The sequence below is a fragment of the Panthera pardus genome, unplaced genomic scaffold, assembly GCF_024362965.1.
Source record: "Panthera pardus isolate Hobbes unplaced genomic scaffold, ASM2436296v1 HiC_scaffold_21, whole genome shotgun sequence".
Lineage (NCBI taxonomy): Eukaryota > Metazoa > Chordata > Mammalia > Carnivora > Felidae > Panthera > Panthera pardus.
In genome coordinates, this window is record NW_026526777.1 from 20,440,795 (window position 1) to 20,463,591 (window position 22,797).

The 22,797-nt window shown below is 33.8% G+C and overlaps 1 protein-coding gene across 1 annotated transcript; it reads left to right on the forward strand.

Moving 5' to 3' along the window:
- Positions 1-339: 339 nt before the first annotated feature.
- On the forward strand, positions 340-22,631 carry RGS18 (regulator of G protein signaling 18). Its single transcript, XM_019465614.2, has 5 exons — positions 340-677; positions 1,142-1,243; positions 2,318-2,379; positions 19,535-19,701; positions 21,164-22,631. Exons 1-5 carry the CDS (start codon positions 559-561, stop codon positions 21,419-21,421), a joined length of 708 nt encoding a protein of 235 aa, XP_019321159.1. The 5' UTR covers positions 340-558; the 3' UTR covers positions 21,422-22,631.
- Positions 22,632-22,797: the final 166 nt, after the last annotated feature.

Below are 22,797 nucleotides of genomic sequence, written 5' to 3' on the forward strand. Positions count from 1 at the left end.
TTAATCAAAGGTAATTTACATTACATAGCATTATGTCAAGTAAATGAAATTTACTTAACTCCTTGTAATTAAAATATGCACAAAAAAAAATTAAGAACAAGGGAAAATATCTCCTAATGTTTGATGTAGTACTTCACCACAACATATTTGAATACACACTATACACATTTAAAGATGTTTTAAAAAGTTCCTGTGGGAAATGACAGTGTCATTTGGGTCGATTAAAGCATCATTCTGGTTGCACAAACTAGAAAGAGAAGTTCCACTGTGGTAATACTAGTCTTTATCTTAGGGACCAAGAGTCATTTTGCAAATTTGTAGTATCATTTCCCTAAACAACTCAGAACCAAATTGTACTTCAGTTCCTCAGTTCTACTTTTTTGTAGAGGCAGACACACAGCTCTGGACTCTTTTTTTGTTATTGTTTTTTTGGGGGTTTTCTTTGGCACTGCTGACAGAGTTGAGATAACTTTTTATTGTACCATGTATAACTATGAAATACCATTAACAAGTGAAAGATGTAATAAGCTAGGCATCTCTTCCTTTTAGAGAAAGAAGATGGAAACATCTTTGGTTTTCTTTTCTCAATTAAATATGTGTGAACCAAAGGAAAAAGCTTTTTTCAAGTTAATACATGGTTTAGGAAAAGAAGAAACCAGCAAAGAAGCCAAAATCAGGTAAAATCAGTTTTATACTTCTAAAAACATGATTGATGTTGAATATTTGTTAGCAGTTGTTTTTAAAATATCTGGTTGAAAATATATTGACTGTACTGTTAAAACTGGAGGAAAAAGGTCTCTTTGTTAGGCGTAAACAACTGTCAAATCTAAAGTGTTTTTATTTTTTTTAATGCAACAATTTTAACCACACAAAAGAAGTAATAACAATCTTAATTAAAATATAGCCTCAAATACTTCCTAGTCACTGTGGGAAAAAACAAATATATTTCACATATGCTCTCCTAATTCCTCCACAAATTGAATGAAATTCATTAGGAAAAACATTTTGAGTGTGTGGAGAGTGGGTGGTGGATGAGAAGGGATGTTCAGGTGATTACCAATTCCAAATTTGTTCGACAGTCAGAAGGAAAGATTTTAATTGTCATCCAAATAGTCCTGAAGCTAATGCGTTTTCATTTCAGAGCTAAGGAAAAAAGAAATAGGCTAAGTCTTCTTGTGCAGAAACTTGAGTTTCATGAAGAACCCCCCTCCAGCAGATCTGGGAACTTGGCCAAAGAAACAAGGTGAATAACTTTTAATTATTTCAGGGAAGATTTTGCTGATTCTAACATTAAAGGTTTAAGAAAGAGGAAATTAGGGATTTGCATTTTATTGGAAATTACACCATAATATAAGGAAGGTTAGAGATCTCATTTCAAAAAAACTAGGAATATTCCATAAAACTAAACTATTTTAATAACTCAAATTAAATAACCTTATAAAAATTTAAAGGTGCTCTTTTAAAATTATATACCTGTCAATTTTAAATGATATATTTTACTCCTTATAAACTGATGAAATACTCATTAATTTAAGAGTTTTCACAATGTAATATTGTCATAGAGGAGAGCTATTCATCTCTTCCTTTAGTAGTTTGAAAAAAAAATTCCTCTAGGTATAAAAGAAAGAAAGCACAAAAAGGGATGTTTTGTCACTTTAGGCCATTTCTTCAATTCAAACAGAAAATGAAATAGCCTTATCTACTAGTATAATACAGATTCTTCCAAGAATGAAATATGACCAATAAAAGATCCAAAACAAATATATTATACTCTGTAAATTATAACTCTAAAATACTTGTTGTATTGCAGCTTTTTAAATATATTTCTTATCCCTTTAGAACTTCATTAGCCAAACTTCCTGTATCTGTTTTTTTTTTTTTTAAATTGCTGCATATTGTGGTAAGAGCTTCAAGGAAATTGCAGTTAAAAAGTTTGACTAAAAGATACCGTCAGTTTATGTTCTTCTAATTGTTGAATTAAACTGGATATGCAGAAATGAATAAATTGTTTTCTTAAAAAAATAAAAAAGATAAGTGACCTGATTTCCTTTCCTTTGTTCTTAACCTAACACATGATTAATTTTAAATAAAATGATTCGTACACTCATGAGAAAATAATGAATGTTATTTTATTATATGTTAAACTTGACCAATGATTTTGAAATTTCCAATGTAAAAACAACTTTCATTGAATAATAATAAAAGAAGAAACCCCATGAAATATGACTGTAAAGAGCAGTGTAATAGCATATGTTAGAGCAGATCCATAAACAGACTTTCTGCATACTCCATTATAAACATTTTGTTTCTTGAACAGAGTCTCCCCTGAAGAAGCAGTGATATGGGGTGAATCATTTGACAAACTGCTTTCCCATAAAGGTTAGTGGTATTTTCCCCAAATGCTTTACATCTTAATGGAAAACTGCACAAAATATGCATGTAACTATACAAAACAGGCTGCAATAAAAATGTAGTCTGATTGGTAATTGACGGCAATCTGAGTTTCTGATCAAGAGAAATAACTAAAAGAATAGTCAACAAATGGAAAGTATTTCTTCAATATTCTAATGTTACTGAGAAATACTTATTGTGGTTGAAATATTACCTCTTTGTGTCATGATTAACAGTTTCAAATTTTTCATTTATTGATTTTTTTAATGAGATCCTTGGGTTTTTTTATTTTTAATATTTATTTATTATTTATTTTGTGTGTGAGAGAGAGAGAGCAGGTGAGGGACAGAAAGAGAGAGGAAGAGAGAATCCCAAGCAGGCTCTGCACTGACAGTGCATAGCCTGATGCAGGGCTGGAACTCACAAACTATGAGATCGCGACCTGAGTTGAGATCAAGGGTCAGACGCTTAACTGACTGAGCCACCCAGGGACCCTAAGATCCTTTTTTTTCTTTATTAAAAAAGTTTTTTAATGTTTATTTATTTTGAGAGAGAGAGACAGAACATGAGTGGGGGAGAGGCAGAGAGAGACAGAGACACAGAATCCGAAGCAGGCTCAGGTCTCCAAGCTGTCAGCACAGAGTCCCACGCTTCAAGATCATGACCTGAACCAACATCAGCTGCTTAACCAACTGAGCCACCCAGGTTTCCCAATCCTTGTTTTTTTTAAATACTTGATTATCCTATGTTACTTTTATTTTTAAGTGATCTAAAATGTAAAGAAATTCTTTTATTGGAAATTCAGGAAACCCTCATGAAAATACTTATTTTTCCAAATTTTGTAAATATTTCACTCCTCATATCAATAATCTCTTATGATGAGTTTTGTAGGTGACATGGAAGGTGAGGACAAATATTGAGTCCTTGTTTGACTATTCAACACTATGATAAAGCATGAGTCAGAAGATAGGCTGCCTAGATTGTTACTCTGTAGTGTCAACTTACATAAAGCAGGGGTGTGAGCATTTTTTGTCTTTACTGAGTCCCTGATTCCTTTCATGAAGCAAAATTGGTAAGTTTAACTGAGTAAACGATGGGCCTATGAACCACAGGGTTGATCATTTTCGGCAACCAAGCAGAGTTGTTTCAGAAACACTTTACCATTACACACTTCCTCAAGTGCACCACTTTTACTTGTATCTCACAATTTCCCTGGTTCCTCACCTCATTCTTTGTCTAAAACACAAACCCTCCTTGCTCTTGCCCAGACCATTCCAAGATGAGGCTAGCTAAACTACTGTACTGTCACTCTACTGTGTATAGTATTCCTAGTGGAGTTCACATTCTAAAGTTTCTGTTGGAAGAAGAGGTTTCTGTTGCTAGGACAGCTAAGAGTGCACTACTTGTAATTCAGCCTCAAGTACTGTGCTCTGTTTGACGAAACACCAACTTTTCTTGTCTGTCTTCATTTTCTGTATTTTTCTCCTTCCTAGTTGTCCATCTCTGTAAGGTCTTGGTGTTCTGTTAATGCTTCCCTGAATTTATTGACACAAGAATTCTATTTCTGTACACCATCCCTGAATACTTTCCCTCTTCCAATGAAAATACATTGTACCTCTGAATTGTAATATGGACTGAGAGAAAGAAAAATATAGGTAGAAAAACCAAGGCTTGCATTTAAGCAAGAATGTAATCAATGAAAATGACATAAGAAAGAAGTTGATGCTAAAAAAAAAAGTAACTTCTTACTCCTTTCTCCTTATTTCACCTTAATACTGTATCGGTCCATATTTTGGAGAAGAGTAATTTAAACATCTTTCCTCAACTGCTCACTTTTCTTCATCCCCGATATCCAATCATTTTTTAACTATTATTCCAATTCTTGCTCAATATATGTCAAATCTGTCTTGTTCTCACTAACTCCACTGTCTTGGTTCAGGAATTTGTCAGTGCTTAAGAATAATTACAACAATCTGTATAAAACTTTCCTCCATCATTAATTATGCTCCCCAAATTTGTTTCTTTTCTTATTTCTTAGTATTTCCAACATTTGAACACATCCCCCTTTATTCTCTTCACCAGTCACAGCAAGAGAAAAAAGGAATGGAATTCTTTCTTTCTCTTTCTTTCTTTCTTCCTTTCTTTCTTTTTCTTTCTTTCTGGAATTTGATAGTTTATTACAAGGAAGCAGATGTCTTTTCATCTGTGGAGGCTCAGCCCAGTCCATCACCTGATAAATATTAAGTTCTTAAATAATATAACCAATTTTGTTGCGAAGAAAAAGTTAGCCCACGTTTCCTTTGACATTTGAGTTCTGGTTCTCTTCAGCTACATAATGATTGCATAATCTTAGGTAAGCTTCCTTATGTCTCTGACTTTCAGCTTCTTCAATTGTAAATGGAGATAACAGTGTCTTTAACTCCAGTAGGAATGGGTTTCTCTCAGGATTAAATGAGATGATGAATACGAAACCAGTAACTGACACTCCATAAATGTGAATTATTACTGGTATTATGAAAAAATTAGAATTATAAACAATGAATTTAATAATCTTTTTCTATTTTCCAGTTCATTCCCAACAGGGTTAAATTTCAATTAAAAGAAATATATAAGCTGTATTTATTTATTGAACTTAATAAATTGGTACATAATAATTTCATCATATTCTCACGACTCAGAGAGAAGAAAGATTTAGCAAGGCTAATTAGTCCTACAGAAAATTCTCCCCTGGCATTCTGTAATCATTTTGCTTTGCAGGTAGTCAAACCTGAATGGAAAAAATTGAATCTGCTGCTGTCTCTCTTTTCTCTGCTGGTGGAAATATTAAAGAGCTGTAAAATAGCAATTTGAATCAAGAGAGTTCAACATGATAACAAAAGTCAGCACTGACCCACTTGGACATTATTATCATTGTTCATGATCAAAGTGCTAATTAAATTATATGGCATTCACAAAAAAATTATGTTACTAGTATTCGTTTAATCAATCCCTCAAAATCCAATTATTTTTAATTGCAAAGCTTATCATAATATTAAATAATAAAGCTTAAAATAATCAGCTAAAAAGGTCTTTTTGGTTACAATGGTTAAATTCAGCTCAATTCTACTGACTTGACTCCAGACCAAAAAAAAGGAAAGATCTTACTCATTAGTACCCTCCCCCCTCACACACACACACATATGCACACACTTTAAGAAAGATCTTACTCTATCAAATTTTATGTAATTCCCCTTTGGTTAAATGAGTAAGTTTCTCAAATTCTATATGTCATGTCTATATAAAGGAAATAGAGATTGTATTAAATTTAGGCAAATAGGAAATGTAGTGATACATAACAAAATGTAGAATCAAAATACGATGGAAATTTGAGTATTTAGTTTGACAAAAATGGCTGATATTTAAAGCACTGTATGCTGATTATTAGTATCTTTAGAAATGGAGCCACAGAGTAGATGGTTCTTACGCTAGATTTTAGGGGATTAATCAAAATTCACCAGCTGGACAAGAAGAGAGAACACCCAAGTGGAGAGTCATCATAGGCGTGGGGCATTAACCAGTTTAATTTAGGGAATTAAAAAGAAAGTAATTCTCTGCTGAGAAAAATAATTTGAAAAAGGAAGCATGGCTTACAGTGACACACAATAGACAGATAAGACTAAAACAGAAAAAGCATGATTTTTACTATATCTTCCATGGAAGCGACAGAATCCATGGAGTATTTAATAACTCCACTATTTTATCCAAATTTCATTCTTAAAATGTAGTTTTACTCTTTTAAAAAAACAGAAGATAAAATACAAGTAAATCTAAACAAAGTATGCACTTTAGTTAGTAAAAAGTTTCAGTATTTGTTTATTATCATATATGTACCTTACCAACGTAAGATGTTAATAATAAGAGGGAACTGGTTGTGGGATATAAGGAAACTGCACTATCTTCATAACTTTTCTGTAAATTCAAATCTATTCTAAAATAAAATATTCCTCATTTGTTTCTATACAGATATTAGGATACATTTTTTTCCACCATCCCCGTTTATTGACAAATTTGTCTGGAATTGTGAAATGAATCATAAAAGTCTATAATTTAACTATACATATAAAAATCAGTAATTTTTTAAATGTTTTTAATGTTTATTTATTTTTGAGAGAGAAAGAGAAAGAGAGACAGAACACAGCAAGGAAGGGGCAGAGAGAGAGGAAGACACAGAATCCAAAGCAGGCTTCAGGCTCTGAGCTGTCAGCACAGAGCCTTGATGTGGGGCTCGAACTCATGAATGGTGAGATCATGACATAAGCCGAAGTTGGACACCCAAATGACTGAGCCACCCAGGCAGCCCTCCAAAAATCAATAATTTCCAAATGCTATTTAATAGAAATAAAATTTATGATTAAATCAAAAACCAATGTCAGATTATATCTAATTCATAATCACCAATTTCATATTTAGTTATCAGTCTCCTCATTCACTGATTGACTTTATAAAAGTAAATGCTATTAATATGAAGTTAGCAAACCAATTAATACCAATAAGATTATATATATACATATATATACATTATACTTACATATATATGTGTGTGTTTGTATGTATATAGGTATGTTCCATGTAAGACATCTTTGAAAATAAAATCATGATGTTGATCAATATATGTTTGAAAATGATTAGCTAGTTTTATAAATGTTATATAACTTGCAATGTATCATGTAGCCTTTCAAAAAATTTTTAGAGATTGGATAAATGGGTACAAGGTTTCAACAGGCAGAAGAAAAAATAATTCCTGAGCTGAGAAAAAAAGGCAGGAAAAGTGCTAGAGATTTTGTTGTAACTTGGAAAAGCAACCAGTTATCTTTCACTGAGGCAGAGTACTGAAAAAAACACATTGGGAAATCAAGTTGGGGACAAATTTTGGAAGAGTTTGTCAGAAAACTCTGATGGACAGAAACGTAGAATTCTATACATGTAATATGGACTACCCACAAGGTTGTTACAAATATAAAAGCTAACCTCACAGTAAGTGCTATTTTAGCAAGAAAATGGATAAACTTGGTGATTGATTGAATGTGTACGTGTGTTGTAAAGTGAGATGGTGAAGAGATATGAGACGAAGAAAAAGGATGAGCCAAAGGTCCCTAGATTTTATTCCACATTAAATAGGAAGATGACAGTGCCTTTTAAAGATGAGAAAAAGAGGTGGAAGAACAAGATTTGTGAGAAGATAACAGGTCAGAGTTTGAACTTATTTAGTTCCTGGTAAACTACATCAGAAGTTTTGCAGGGTTTTATAAGCATACACCTAGAATGTGGAAGAGTAATCGATCATAAATAGAGATTTTTCTAACCATCTCACATAATTAATAATTGAGGACGTGAAAGAGGATGTTGCTTCCTGCGGGGAGTCTCTATCAATAAGAAAATCTTTCCACTACATAACTGTATATTTTCCTATGCACCCTTTTTTCCAGTCATTACAAATAACTCCAATATTTTTGACCTTTTCATTAATGAGTATTTGCTTGACTTTTTGCACCCTGAATTGTGGTTCAAATAAACTTAATTCTGGGAATAATTCATAATAGATGAGAGAAATAGAATATATAGGTCATTGCACCCCCTTGATTTAAAAGTATAAACTAATTATACTGTGGAAAATACTTATTACTGACTGAGTAAAGGCTGCAAGGAAATGAGTACTTCACTTTTGGGGAAGGAAATGAGTACTTCTCCTTACACTTTCTACCTTGTGGCTTTTCAACTTGCCCTTCCCGATTTTCGGTTACTGATTTTCTGCAAGATAAGGGATTCCAGTGTTCTGCAAAGTTAAATTTCTGAGTCAATCTGAATCAAGCTAAACACTCAATTTCTTAATCTGTTTAACAATAAAAATAAGTAAAATCCAGTTAAAACTAGGAATGGATTACATAAGTAAATCATTATTGCAAAAGTAACCACAACATTCTGTGTAGGGTCAAGAGCTATAAAGCCCAATATTAAAGGGGAAACAATGCAACCTAGTAATACCGTACTTGAGTTTCCAACTTCAGAGTTTCTTGACTTTTTGTTTCATTTGGTTTCTTGGCATCAGAAAAATACTCCAACAGATGCCAGCGTTTCAATTTAGAAACATGCAATCACAAGTGTTTCATATTTGTATGACACATTGAGCCAGCTTCTTCCAGTGTGAATTCTAATCCCAATAGGTTCCATCAGGCACTTATGGCAGCTGCATTCACCACTGCTGCCTTCTAAAGGACTGTTTGGTCAGTTACTCCGTCCGTGTGAGCAGTGGTTCCATGGTGACCTGACAATGCAGCTGCCCAGAGTAAGAGAAACAGGAAGTCACTCATGTGCTGGGATAATCTTTCACAACATTGCTTTTTACTGTTTTTTTTTTTAAGTTTTTATTTAAATTCTAGTTAGTTAAGCATATTACTTTTTAAAAAGTAATTTACTTAAACTTTTAAAATTAAATACTTCTCATTCATTTTTTCAAAAAAAAATTTTTAATGTTTATTTATTTTTGACAGAAAGAGAAACAGTATGAGCTGGAGAGGTGCAGAGAGAGAGGGAGACACAGAATCCAAAGCAGGCTCCAGGCTCTGAGCTGTCAGCACAGAGCCCCACGCAGGGCTCAAACTCACGACTGTAAGATCATGACCTGAGATGAAGTCAGAGGTCCAAGCGACTGAGCCACCCAGCCACCCCTCATTCATTATTAACTCATTTCCTGAATCAGTATTTCTTCTTTTTATTGTATTCATATATGCCAACAAAATCCATTCACTTTGATTTTCCCACTTATCAGCACTTTTTAGCACATAGCGCTTCTCCTATTCAGAGTTGGACTTCACTCTGAGTGTCCATATCAAACTCAAGACCAATCATGGTAACAAAGGCCTTTTGCATGGTATTTCAGAGCACAATGGCAGGCACATAGTCAACACTCATATTTTATGAATTACTAAAGGACTGTATTTTAAGAAACATTTGTGCTATTTTCTGAAGTCTTCGATTTGAATTCCATACAAGCTGATTTTCCTGGGCTGCTCCAAATAGAATAAATCATCCCACAAATATCCTTCCTTAGTCCTTGGTATATAAGTGCGTGCCTTGTCCATTAACCTTCATATTACTCAACACTAGGGATTTTGTTGTTTTATGGCAGTTTATAACTTTGAACAAAATACACTACAGTTCAGACTTCTGCTCTATATTTTACCAGCTATAAATTTAGGGCAACTTAACTCTTTGAATCTCAACTTCTTTATTTATAAAAATGGGTATAAAAGGACTTACTCCACAAGGTTGACATGAAAATTAAATGGAGCCGCACTAATAAAAGTCATATAGCAATGTGCCAAGACCTTAGCAAACACTCAAAACTTCCATTATAATTAATATTATTGCATTTTCAGTATATAATACAGTTCTCGGGCTCATACTAGGTGTTTCATAAATAAAATAGATGAAGAAAGTTATTTTTAATATGTAGCAATTTCAGTTGCCTGGCATATGGATGATCCCTTTTGGATGTTAGTGCAAAAATTGAGATATATTAATAGGAAAAGTAATGATCATATTCTCCCAAAATTATGACATTTATTAACTCACTTTAGGAATAATTTGGCATTTAAAAATTGATCAACCATGCTTATACATGTCATGTGGATAGAATAAATTGAAATCTGAAAAGTTTTTTCCTTCACTTGGGTCAATGTAACTTTATTCACAAACCCAATAAAGCTTATAATTTATTTCCTCTTTCTAAACTAGGTTTAACCTGGAACAGATTATTGTCTCATTGTAAGATAGCAGGATTTTTTTTTAATTTTTTTAACGTTTTATTTATTTTTGAGACAGGGAGAGACAGAGCATGAACGGGGGAGGGTCAGAGAGAGGGAGACACAGAATCCGAAACAGGCTCCGGGCTCTGAGCTGTCAGCACAGAGCCCAAAGCGGGACTCCAACCCACGGACCGCGAGATCATGACCTGAGCCAAAGTCGGCGGCTTAACAGACTGAGCCACCCAGGCGCCCCATGATAGCAGGAATTTTATTTTTAGTCTGAAACGTATACATTTTAGGTATTTGAGGAAAAGCTTCTGTGTATCAAAATGCTTCAGAGAATCATTACCCATTCATATTTCCCTTGCACCTTCTGAGAAAAGCACACCGCTCAACATGAGAAATAAATCTTGAAAATGAAACACAAAGTGAGCTAAAGAAATTAGGAAAGTGGTTAAATATCACCTATATTGATCATTCTTGCTATTCTCAGTGATAAGAATTTGTTGACTCACTCAGGAACTGCTTAGCACTAAGAGCTTTTTAAGAAAGTTCTGTTTAACCAGGAATTATCTTACCAGCATCTAGTGACTGTAGACAAGTTCTGAGTTGCTTGTCAGTCTTAACTGATACCTTCTCAAATCTTGTAAGCCCGATCTTTGCTTGTCTTCCTCGTTTTTCCACGAACAGTTAACCATCAACATCTGCTCAGTGTTAATTTACTGAGAAAGAAAAATGGCAGAATCTCCCTCTTTATCTCAGTAAAAACGCCAGCGGCAGGAGCAGTGGGTAGAGACATGATTCTTTTGTCATGGTTGTGGTTGGAGTGATGCCATAGTCAATATTTTGGAAATACTTGTAGGTTGTCATTTTCTGTTCCTGTATTTCAAATATATGTTTTAATTGCTTACAACATTAAAAAAAAATGATGCTTCATGACAAAGAGGACAAGTTCTATATATAGGAGAAATAAATGGTGAAATGTAAAGCATCATTTGAGGATTGTATTAGTTTCCCATTGCTACTGTAACAAATTACTATAACTTTAGTGGCTTCAAACAACACAAATCTCTCTTATAACTTTGTAGGTCAGAAGTATGGTATGGGTCTCATTGAAAAAAAAAGTCAAGGTGTGAATAGGCTGCTGTCCCTTCTGGAGGGTCTAGGGGAGAAACCCTTTCCTGCTATTCAGGGTTTTAGCAGAATTTAGTTATTTGTAGTTTTGGACCAAAGTCTCCATTCTCTTGCTGGCTGTAAACTGATGGCCATTCCCACCTTCTAGAAGCCACCACATTTTTTGGCTCATGACCATCTTCTTTCATTTTCAAGGTCATTAACAGTCCTTCTTGTGTTGTATCTCTCTGACCCACTCTTCTGCCTTTTTCTGCTTTTAAGGATTTATGTGCTTAGATTGGACTTGATTATCCATCTGGGTAATCCAGGATACTCTCCCCATCTCATGGTCCTTAACCACACTCACTTTTTCCAGGTAAGGTAATGCATTCACAGGTTTTGGGGATTAGGGCATGGACATCTGTGGAGGGCTGTTGCTCTGCCTACCATAGGAAGTGTTACCTTCCTGAGACAGATACACTTCTACAATTTGTTTTGTTTTGTTGTTTGAAAATGAGATCTGGGGAAATTGAACTTATTTGAAACTCAGTTTCCTCATCTATGAAAATGAATATAAGACATATTCCAAGCAACTGTTGTAAAAGTTAAATGGTAAATGTGGTAGTGCATATAAGCAGCACTTAGCCCTCAGAACCTCTAAACATGTCACAAATGCCAGATCTCTTAACTGCCTTCATTCTACCAATAGATTCATTATTCTTGCTTCACTCAATATGGAACTTTTTTTTTAATTAAAAAAATTTTTAATATTTATTTATTTTTGAGAGAGACACACACACACAGTGTGTGTGCCCGTGGGGGAGGGGCTGTGAGAGAGAGACACAGAATCTGAAGCAGGCTCCAGGCTCTGAGCTGCCAGCACAGAGCCCAACGTGTGCCTCAAATCCACAGACCATGATATCGTGACCTGCTTATCCAACTGAGCCACCCAGGTGCCTCAGAACTTTTTATATTAGACACCATCACTGACCGTAAGGAATAGTGCTAGACAGAAGTGAGTATAAGAAATTAATATAGGTGAAAATGAATCGAGGGGAAAAAAAAGCTATCACTTTATTTCACAGTATTTTTTCACCATAATGCTAGAATGCTTGCTTCTTTTAATATATTACTAAATTTAAGTCTTTAATATTTTTTCAGAATCTTTGCATCTGTGATCATGAGGGATCTAGGTCTGTAATTTTCTTTTTGCTTTCTTTCTTAATATTTATTTTATTTATTTTGGAGGAGGCAGGTTTTGTTATGAGAGTTATCCTAGCTTCTTAAAATGAGGGGGAAAGTATTCATCCCTCCACTGTTTTAGAATACTTTCTTTTTTTAGGGAGAGAGAGAGAAAGAAAGAGAGAGAGAGTGCACACATGTGAGCACAGGTTGGAGCAGAGAGAAAGAGACAGAGAGAGACAGAATCTTAAGCAGGCTCCACTCTTAGCTCAGAGCCTGACTCAGGGCCCCATCCCATGACCTTGGGATCATTACCAGAGCCAAAATAGAGTCAGATGCTCAACCAACTGAGCCACCCAGGTACCACTAGAACACTTTTTCTTAAATGTTTAATAAAATTCACCAAGTCTGGGCCCAAAATTTTTGGGGAGAAGAGAGAATATTTTTATTATAAAATCTGTTTATTAATTGGATTAGGGCAATCAGATTTTTCACTTCCTCAGCGTCATTTTGGGTAGGTTTTCTTTTTTTAATGATTTTCTCATTTTATTTAAGTTACATTTATTGGTGTGAAGTTGTTCATAATATTTACTGTCTTTTTTCTATCTGCCAGATATGTGGTAATATCCCTGATTTGCTTCCTACTGTGAAGCAGGCTTACTAAGGGTTCTATTTTATTAACATTTTCAAGGAACCAACTTTTGGCTTTTGTTAATTTTCTCTATGTTTTTTTTTCCTTCATATAGATTTCTGCTCTGTTTTTAATTATTTTTCCTTTCTACTTACTGTGGTTTTAAATTGTTCTTATTTTCAAGCTTCTTAAAGTAGAAACTTAAATCTTGATTTTCATACCCTTTTTTTATTAGTACAGCTTTACATGTAATGAATTTTCCTCTAAATATTGTTTAAACTCTACCCCACAAATTTTGATGTGCCATATTTTCATTATAATACAATTGTAAATATATCCTAATTTCTCATGTAATTCCATATTGACCTATGAATTTATGTGTGTATTTTATTTTCAAATATATAGAGACTTTTATAGCTATGTTACTGGTTATAATTTTTTATTAAAACCCTTGTGGGCAAAGGAGATACTCTGTAAGGTATCAGTCTTTTGAAGTTTGTTTAGATTTATCTTATACCCTATCTAGCATGTGGTTTGTCTTGGATAATCTTTTCTTGTTCTCTTGAATTTTATAAGTGTTTTATAATTAGCAATTAGGTCAATTTGGTTGATAATGTTTTACGTTACTTTATCAATATTCTGTCTACATGTTCTATAAATTTATACATGAATACAATTAAAATCTACAATTATATTATAATTTTTTTACTTCTTTCAGTTCTTCCAGTTTGCTTCATTTATTAAAGCTCTTCATATGTTAAAGGTCTACAATTAAGATCATGTATATGAAGGATTGTTATTTACTAGTAACAGTTGACCACTTTACAATTACGAAATGGAAAGATGCTATTTTGAAGTCACTGTGTCAGGCCACATCAAATTGTGTTTTTGGGTTTTTGTTTTGTATTGTTTTGTTTTGTTTTGTATTGTTTTGTTTTGTTTTGTATTGTTTTGTTTTGTTTTGTTTTCTCCTTCCCTCCCTCTCTACTGAGAGAGAGCCATATCAAATTGTTTTTATACAGATTTCTTATGCAAAACACCTTGTGAATCATTTTCATCTTTTTATACTACCTTCCTGGTATTTTATTTTTAGCATGTGTCTCTTATAGCCAATATATAGTCATTTTAATTTTTAATAAAATCTGACAATCTCTGACTCAATCAGAATGTTTAGTCCATTTAAATGTAATGTCATCATTGATATAAATGGAATCTATAGGTTACATCTTATTTCCCGGTTGTCCCATAATTTTGTGTGGTCATTTTTCTTTTCCTCCTTTCCTTTTCCTTAGATTAAATAATTTCTATTCAACTCTGTTCTAGTTTACTCGCCCTTTCTTCTTTAATTTGTTGTCATGCCCATTCAATAACTTTTTACCCCAGATATTTTCAAGATTCAGATCTAGAATTTCCATTTGATTCCGTAGTTTCAGTTTCTATGCTGAGTTTTTTGCATTTATTTACTCATTATGCCTTAACTATTATGTTCTTCAACAAATTAATAATAGATTTTTTACTGTCCTTGCATGCTACTTCCAATATTTTGGATACTTCATGGTCAGTTTCTTTTTTTTTTTAATTTCATTTATTTATTTTGAGAGAGAGAAAGAGAGAGGGTGGGAGAGGAACACAGAGAGAAAGAGAGACAGAAAGGGCTCACTTCATATGTTTCTTTTCTCTCACTGTTTCCAGTTCCTATTACCAGTTGTATTATGCTTGAAAACTCCTGCCTTGATACTGGGTCAAGTTTTATGGTTATGTATGGTCAGAGGGCAAATTTGGTTCCTGCTACTCTGTCATGACCCTCTTATTTATAGTTTAATAGTAAATATGTCTTCTAATTAACATGGGGCTCTGTAGATTAAATCAAGAACTTTGTCGACTTTGTTTAGCTAGATTCTTCAGTATTGAGAACAGTGTCTGGGATATAATTAGCACTCAATAAATATGTTTTACATTTTTTATTTATTTAAAAAAAATTTTTTTAACGTTTATTTATTTTTGAGACAGAGAGAGACAGGACATGAATGGGGGAGGGTCAGAGAGAGGGAGACACAGAATTTGAAACAGTCTCCAGGCTCTGAACTGTCAGCACAGAGCCCGACGCGGGGCTCTAACTCAGACCACGAGATCATGACCTGACCCGAAGTCGGCTGCTTAACCGACTGAGCCATCCAGGAGCCCCAATAAATATGTTTTAAATAAATTAATGTGTTGCTCACTGGAGAATTTGGGATGAAAACAAACTTATTTAATAAGATAGTTGACCAAAGTTAGGAATACAAAATAGAATTAGGAATATGCTTGAATAGCCCACAGTGATATCCAAAAGGGAGCAATGTACCCCCAGGAAAATATTTCAGCTTGTCTGAAATTACATAGGATGGCATTTACCACAAACTCTAACCTTGAAGGTTGTGAATATTGATGTTGTCATTTTGTTAACACACCATGGACCCAATTCTCAGTAGAAGGCTCACCTTGGCAAAACTCATGAGGCCAACCTCCAACTTACTAATAGAGATTCAGAAATAAAATTCATCAGTTGCCATTTCTCTCCCTTTCTGTTTGCTCAAACAAGTAAAATTATAATAAAAATTCTGCTTGACAAGCTTGAAATTAGAACATTAATTAAATATTTAATAACATTAGGCTAAGATAAGTTTTGACTTTTAAATGAATATATTATTAATTTAATACCTTATGTATCCATATTTATAATATGACAAGATTTTTTGTTTTGTTTCTTTGTTTATCGCCTTTTTATACGTACTGGCTTTAACAATTTCTTTCCTAATTATTATAGAATTGATGTTTTATGAAGAACACAAAACATTTTCCAAAACTTTTTTTATTTTTAATGAAATTTTTTCTCATGTATTTAATTATTTGTAGATCATTTATTTCAGTAAGTAATTATTGAATGTTTTCTTCATGTTGGACATTTGGTGGCAAATTAGACAAAGGTCTTCATCTCATGAATCTTAAAAAGTAGCATGAGATATAAAAGCAAGCAAGCAACTGTAGCACAATGTTCTAAGTTCTTGGATCTTAAAATGTGAAAAAGAGAGTGGAAAGAGATGAAGGGCACCTGGAAAATTTTAAACAGTGAAGAGACATGATAAGGTCTATACTAGCAAGATAATACTAACCAGACTGTGGATAATGAACTAAGAGGTTGTGGGAAGAAATAAGGGAATCCTGGAGCCAGGGTCACTAATTAGAAGGTTGTTATAATAATCCATGGGTAAAATAATTCTAATAAGTAAAATACGTTTAAAAAAACCAGCCTCTTTATGTTTTTCAATGGGCAAATAGTTAAACAAATGGTAGCATATTATTATCTTACTTGTGATACTTACTGTATTACACTTGACCCTTGAACAACATGGGTTTGATTGCATGGCACCCCTAACCCTTGCATTGTTCAACAACAACTGTATAGTTTTGGAAGATGTTACCTTGGTGAACACTGGATAAAGAGTACATGGGACCTCTGTTCTCCTACAACAACATGTGAATTTATAATTTTCTAAAATGAAGAAGTTTCATTTTTTAAAATGTATATAGGCCAAAAAATGTAGACTATCAGGGAAACCTGGATGGCTCAGTCAGTTAAGCATCCAACTCTTGATTTCAGCTCAGTTCATGATCTCACAGTTTGTGGTTCGAGCCCCACATCAGGCTCTCTGCTGACAGTGCAGAGCACTCTTTCTCAAAATAAATAAATATATAATCTAAAAAAAAATTTTAAAAAGTAGAATATCATAAAAAGTTGAATGAGCACTAGTTTTAAAGTCAGTTTGTCTTAGAGAGGAATTCTAAGCCTGCCACATTCTAGCTATGAAAACTTAACCTGACTGAACCTTAAATAAATAATAGTCATCAAGACCATTATCATCACCACCACCACTGAAACCCGTACAGTATACATACTATGTGCCAGTCACTGATCTAAGCACCTTGCATGTTTTAACACTTTTAATTCTCTCCTCTCTTGTTTACTTCTCTCATGGTTTGCTGACTTACTTTAGTGATATACTTGTATTTTGTGTCATAATTTACATCCTTTTATTTTCTTAATCCCTTGACCTATTTTTTATAGATATACTTACTTTTACTGTTTTCGTGCTTTCTACTTTTCTTACTTCTACTTATGGTTTTCCTTTCCTTTCATAGAGTTCCTTTTAGCATTTCTTTTAGGGATGGTTTAGTGGTCATGAATTCCTTTAAATTTTGTTTGTTTGGAAATCTCTTTATCTATTCTTCTATTCTGAATACTAGCCTTCCTGCATGGAGTATTCCTGGTTGCAGGTTTTTGGGGTTTTTTTGTTTTTTTTTTTTTCTTTTAGCACTTTGAATATATCATGTCACTGCATTCTGACCTCCAAAGTTTCTGCTGAAAAATCAACTGATAGACTTTTAGAGTTTCCCTTGTATGTAACTGTTTTCCTTTTTTTTTTTTTTGATGCTTCTAAAATTCTCTTTTTATCTCTACTTCTTCCCATTTTAATTTCTATGTGTCTTGGTGTGGACCTCCTTGGGTTGATTTTGTTGGGTCTCTCTGTGCTTCCTGGATCTGGGTTTCTGTTTTCTTCCCCAGACTGGCAATTTTTCAGCTATTATTTCTTTAAATAAAATTTCTTCCCCCTTTTCTCTCTCTTTTTCTTCTGGGATCTGTATAATGAAAAAGTTATTATACTTGATGGTATTGCTGAGTTCCCCAAGTCTATTTTTCTATTTTGTCCTGCTCTTTTATTTGGGACATAGCCCCTGTCTCCTCATTTTGTCTAGCTCTATGTATATCTTTCTATGTGTTAGGAAAGTCAGCTAGATCTGCTCTTGAAAGTAATGGCCTTATGAAGAAGTCTTGTGGTTCCCTATAGTGCGATGTCCCCTGTTCAGCAGAATCTGGAGCATTAGGGGTGTCTCCTATGTGTGTTATGTGTGTTATACTATTATGGCTGAGCCTGGGGTGCCTGACATGAGGGTCCATTTCTCTCCCCTTTCAGGGCCTTCAGCATCCCTTCCTCCTACGATCGTATGGATCCATTTGACTCCTAACTATGTCTCTTTCCTTCCTACCTACTTCAATGTGTCCTCTTCCCTACATTCTCTACATTTAGCTGTGGAGTGTCTGTTCTGCCAGTCCTGAGGTCATTCTCTTGGTTATTTACACTGATGTGGTTGCTATTTATGGAGCAAAATGAGCTTAGGGTCCTCCTTCTCCATCTTCACCTGAAATCAATGCTTTTAATTCTCTAAACAGCCCTATCTGGTAGGTATCATCATTATCTTAATTTTAAATATTGAGAAAATGAGGCAATGAAAGAAAAGTATTTCACTCAGGACCACATAGTAACTGGCTGAATATGAACTTGAAACCGGGTTGTCTTCCAAAAGGCTTGATACCAATGACTAACATTGAAGGAGCTCAGGAAAAAAGTAAAAATGGAGACTCCCATACTAAATGTCTAAATGCTTAAGAGCTATAAATCAAGCTAACAAACTGTCAAAAATGTATATATTTCATCCTTCTATTTAGACAAATATACTGTGTAACCATTAAGTTTAAATTTAAAATTCTCAGACTTTTTACAGTTCTACTCTGTCAACATGGACTGCCTTTCTTCTCTTTCCACTCATGGTTTGGTTCCACACTGTGAAAGTTCTTTTTGTACATTTTTTTGGACACCCCAGCCTGCAGATCCAAGTCCTGTCCTAATGATATACATACCATTGAGTCAGTGTGCCTTTAGTGGATGAATTTAGGGAAGAAGACCATGCAAACCCTGGTAACACAGAGCTTTTAGATAGGGAATTCCAGGGTCCTGTATACAAAAGCATAGTCTAGAATTGGGGGGATGAACTCCAGATAGAATGGTTTCTTGGCTCTGTAGAATAACGCCCACACCCCTGAGAGAGGTGCTGAGAGATCTGAAAGAAACCCAAGCAAGGTCCTGAATAGGGATTTGTCACTCTTACTCAGATCTAAGTGTGATACCAGCCTCATTTCAACAGGAATGATACTTACCTTTTATAATTGTGAAGACTACAGCTTATTTACATGATGTCCCTCATTATATTCTTCAAGATGTGTGTTACTTCATTGCACTGGAGGGAAGAGGTAGTTATTCTGTTAACATTTGCAATTGTACTTTAATATCAAGTAGTACATTACTGGAGGGGAGTTGGGCAGGGGATGGGTTCCATAGGTGATGGATATTCAGGAGGGCACTTGTTGTGATGAGCACTAAGTCTTATATATAAGTGATGAATAACTAAATTGCACACCAGAAACAATATGACACTGCATGTTAACTAACTGGAATTTAAATAAATATTTGGAGTAAAAAATAATATTATGTAATATAATTTCTCAGCATTTAATTAATATTTTATAGTTAAAATATATCACTTCTTTTCTTGGTAGATGGACTAGAGACTTTTACCAGATTTCTTAAAACTGAATTCAGTGAGGAAAACATTGAATTTTGGATAGCCTGTGAAGATTTCAAAAAAAGCGAAGACCCTCAACAAATTATCCTTAAAGCAAAAGCAATATATGAGAAATTTATACAGAATGATGCTCCACAAGAGGTATAGTAAAGATGATCATAAAAATTTAAAACTGTTTGAAAAATTTTTTGAGAAAGTCTGCCTTGATCAAATTGATATCCTCATACATTCCACCAAAAGGTCAATATTTCACTGAAGTAAAAATGGGTATTAATGTAAATTCCTACATACAAACAAAATTCACTGTAAGACTTTGCCATGGAAATAAAATTATAATTGAAGTCATTCCTTGGGGTTATTTTTATTCTAGACTAAGAGTCAATGCAATTATTTGCAGCATTTAGATTCATTCACTTATCCATATTAATAACCTAAATATAAGCAATGTCTCATCAAAACTAATGATTTCTATAAGTGAGGAAGGCAAGAGAAATTAAAAAGTTTGTATAATGTGCCATTTTAGTGTGAACTCATCTACCAATGCAAAGTTTTGATTGCCCCAAAATAATTATTCCTCCACTTTAAGATAGACTAAAGAAAATTTCATAATAAATAGTTGAGGGAAACCTAATTTGGCAATGGTTCAAGTAAAAAAAACAGTTGTGATTTTCTTTGACCACAAGCTCAGTGTAAGATAACTGTGTGATACAACCACTAAAACAATAGCTATAAAACTAGCCAATATTACCTGACTACCCTCAAAAGTAATTTAAATAGAGTTTCTATATTTCTGTGTGTTCAAAAAATACTGTTTCTTCGCTAAAGGAGTAGAACTGGTAGTCTATCACTGGTAAGAGTTCTGTTTTACTATAAATTACTATTGTCCATGAGGTAGCATCGTCTATGTGGATATCATTTCACATGGAATGATGATTGTTTTTCTTGTTTCAGCATGTTTCAGTTGGTTCTGTGTTTCAGTGCATTATTCTGTTTTTCCCATGGCCAACCTTATACATGGATTTTTAAAAACAGCTAGTTTTATGGTGCTACCTATGAGGGAAAAGGAAGGACCCTTACCTGAAAACACCTCTACCAGAATCAGATATAGCAGTAGTAGTTTCATAAAACCATTGTAAGATTTTATATCTTTATAAGATCTCCATTTTCAGCACACATTTGTTTGTAAGAAAGCATCATAATAAAATGAAAAGAGCATGGTGATTTAAAAAAAAAAGCCCCACATTGAAATCCTAGATATGCCCCAAACTCACTGCCCTCACTCAAAATAATTTGATTTCTGTGAAGCTTAGTTTCCACTTTGAAAATGAGTTACCCTGATGGTCTTTATGATATTTACTATGTTTCGTTATCTTAAATTAGCAGAAGTGAGAAGGACCAGGAGCATAGGAAGAGAAGACCCTGATGAAATGCCAACCCAGAGTAAATCATTGGATCCCTAGACCCATAACAAAGAAAATCACCCAAGCATTCAAGTACATTATGCCCACTCCAACACTGGATCAGTCCTGCACTTTGTTTTTCAAAGGTGTTTACTTAAGTAGATTGACCATATTCATGCTTTTTTGTTATTATTATCATCTAGGTTAACCTTGATTTTCACACCAAAGAAGTTATTACTAAGAGCATCACCCAACCCACCCTACACAGCTTTGATGCTGCACAAAGCAGAGTGTATCAGCTTATGGAACAAGACAGTTACACACGTTTTCTGAAATCTGACATCTATTTAGACTTGATAGAAGGAAGACCTCAGAGACCAACAAATCTTAGAAGACGATCACGCTCATTCACCTGTGCTGAGTTCCAGGATGTAAAGTCAGATGTTGCCATTTGGTTATAAAGAAAATTAATTTTGTTCATTTTGATGGCAAATTTGTAATCTGCTTTTAAGATATAGAATATTTACTTTTTACAAGTGGGTACATCTTTTAAAATAAAATACACCATGTCAATGGATTTTTAAAATGTAAATCAAAATTTACATTCTAACAACACATACTATATCTGCCAATTTATCCTGTAAAACCTTCCATTTGACTTCATTCCATTCATAATCCCAAAAACATTACTTAATTAAAAAGAAGTAAATAAGTAATAATATTTTATGAGACTGTAAAGTTGAATTAAAGTTAAGCTTTTGCAAAATTGTCAATGGTTAGACCCAATATCTACTTTGGATTATTTTTCTAGATTAAACAATTTATTGCTCAGATATCCATATATTCAGAACACAGTTTCCATACTGATGAAGACTCTTTCTTTCTCTTTCAGTCATAGAGAGTGTAGAAGTGATCTGGTTCTACAATAGGAGAAGACAATCATTTGCTCTTGTGTTACTAACACTGGCTCATGAATAAGCATTGTATCACCTCTAGTTATAAACCAGAAACGGGAACTTTGGGGAAGACACATTCACATCTATAGAACTTCCAAGTTCAACATAACCCATATTGATAACTGAGAATAGGATCCACATGTGGGCTCATTCCTAAATGAACATGGGCTTACCCAATAAGTGGAGCACATTTCTGGTGGTCACAGAAACATGACCAGGTCATACATAGCTCCAGGTTGAGACTAGGAGCATCTTCTTACCTGCTAACATAAGTAACCTGCTATTAAAATAGTGGCAGTCAGTGGTTTGAATGACGCCCAGAGGAAGTTTACCCCAGCTGTAGTTAGGTTTCATGCTTAGACTTTTAGGATTGGGATGAAAGTTAGAAATGAGAGGAGGTAAAAAAGCAAGGAGTCAAAGGCCCTGGAGACTCATGCATCTGCTACATTGGCTCATAGAAAGAAAGTGTTCCCCATTGATCATGTTCTTATTTCCAGTCTCATTGAATCATTTAATTCTATCTTATTCAAAATAAGATTATGCTAATAAATATATGTCTCTACTTTAGGGAAATATTTAATTTTCAATGTGTGCTGCATGTAAATGCCTATATAATTAAAGATGTCATACATTTGGCTTTGGCAAATGTTATATTAGTTGAAATGTAAAATATAAAAATCATGGATTACCTATAGTAATAAATATTTTTAATTTCTTCTTTTGTACAGTTAATGTTTATTTTACCATTAAGTGTTCTTGCTAATTATTGAATATTCTTTCTGTCATCAAATTACACATAGACATATTTTCTTATTTTAGAATGATAATGGAATAGAAAGAATTAAAATGTTTTGTCACTGATCTTAATGCTAATTCAATTC

What these genes read in the sequence shown, in the direction of transcription:
- RGS18 (XM_019465614.2), top strand. Translation starts at nt 559, where the DNA reads ATGGAAACATCTTTGGTTTTCTTTTCTCAATTAAATATGTGTGAACCA. An exon ending in CAAACTGCTTTCCCATAAAG is followed by an intron (nt 2,380 to 19,534) that starts GTTAGTGGTATT and finishes TTTTCTTGGTAG; the next exon opens with ATGGACTAGAGACTTTTACC. An exon ending in AGAATGATGCTCCACAAGAG is followed by an intron (nt 19,702 to 21,163) that starts GTATAGTAAAGA and finishes ATTATCATCTAG; the next exon opens with GTTAACCTTGATTTTCACAC.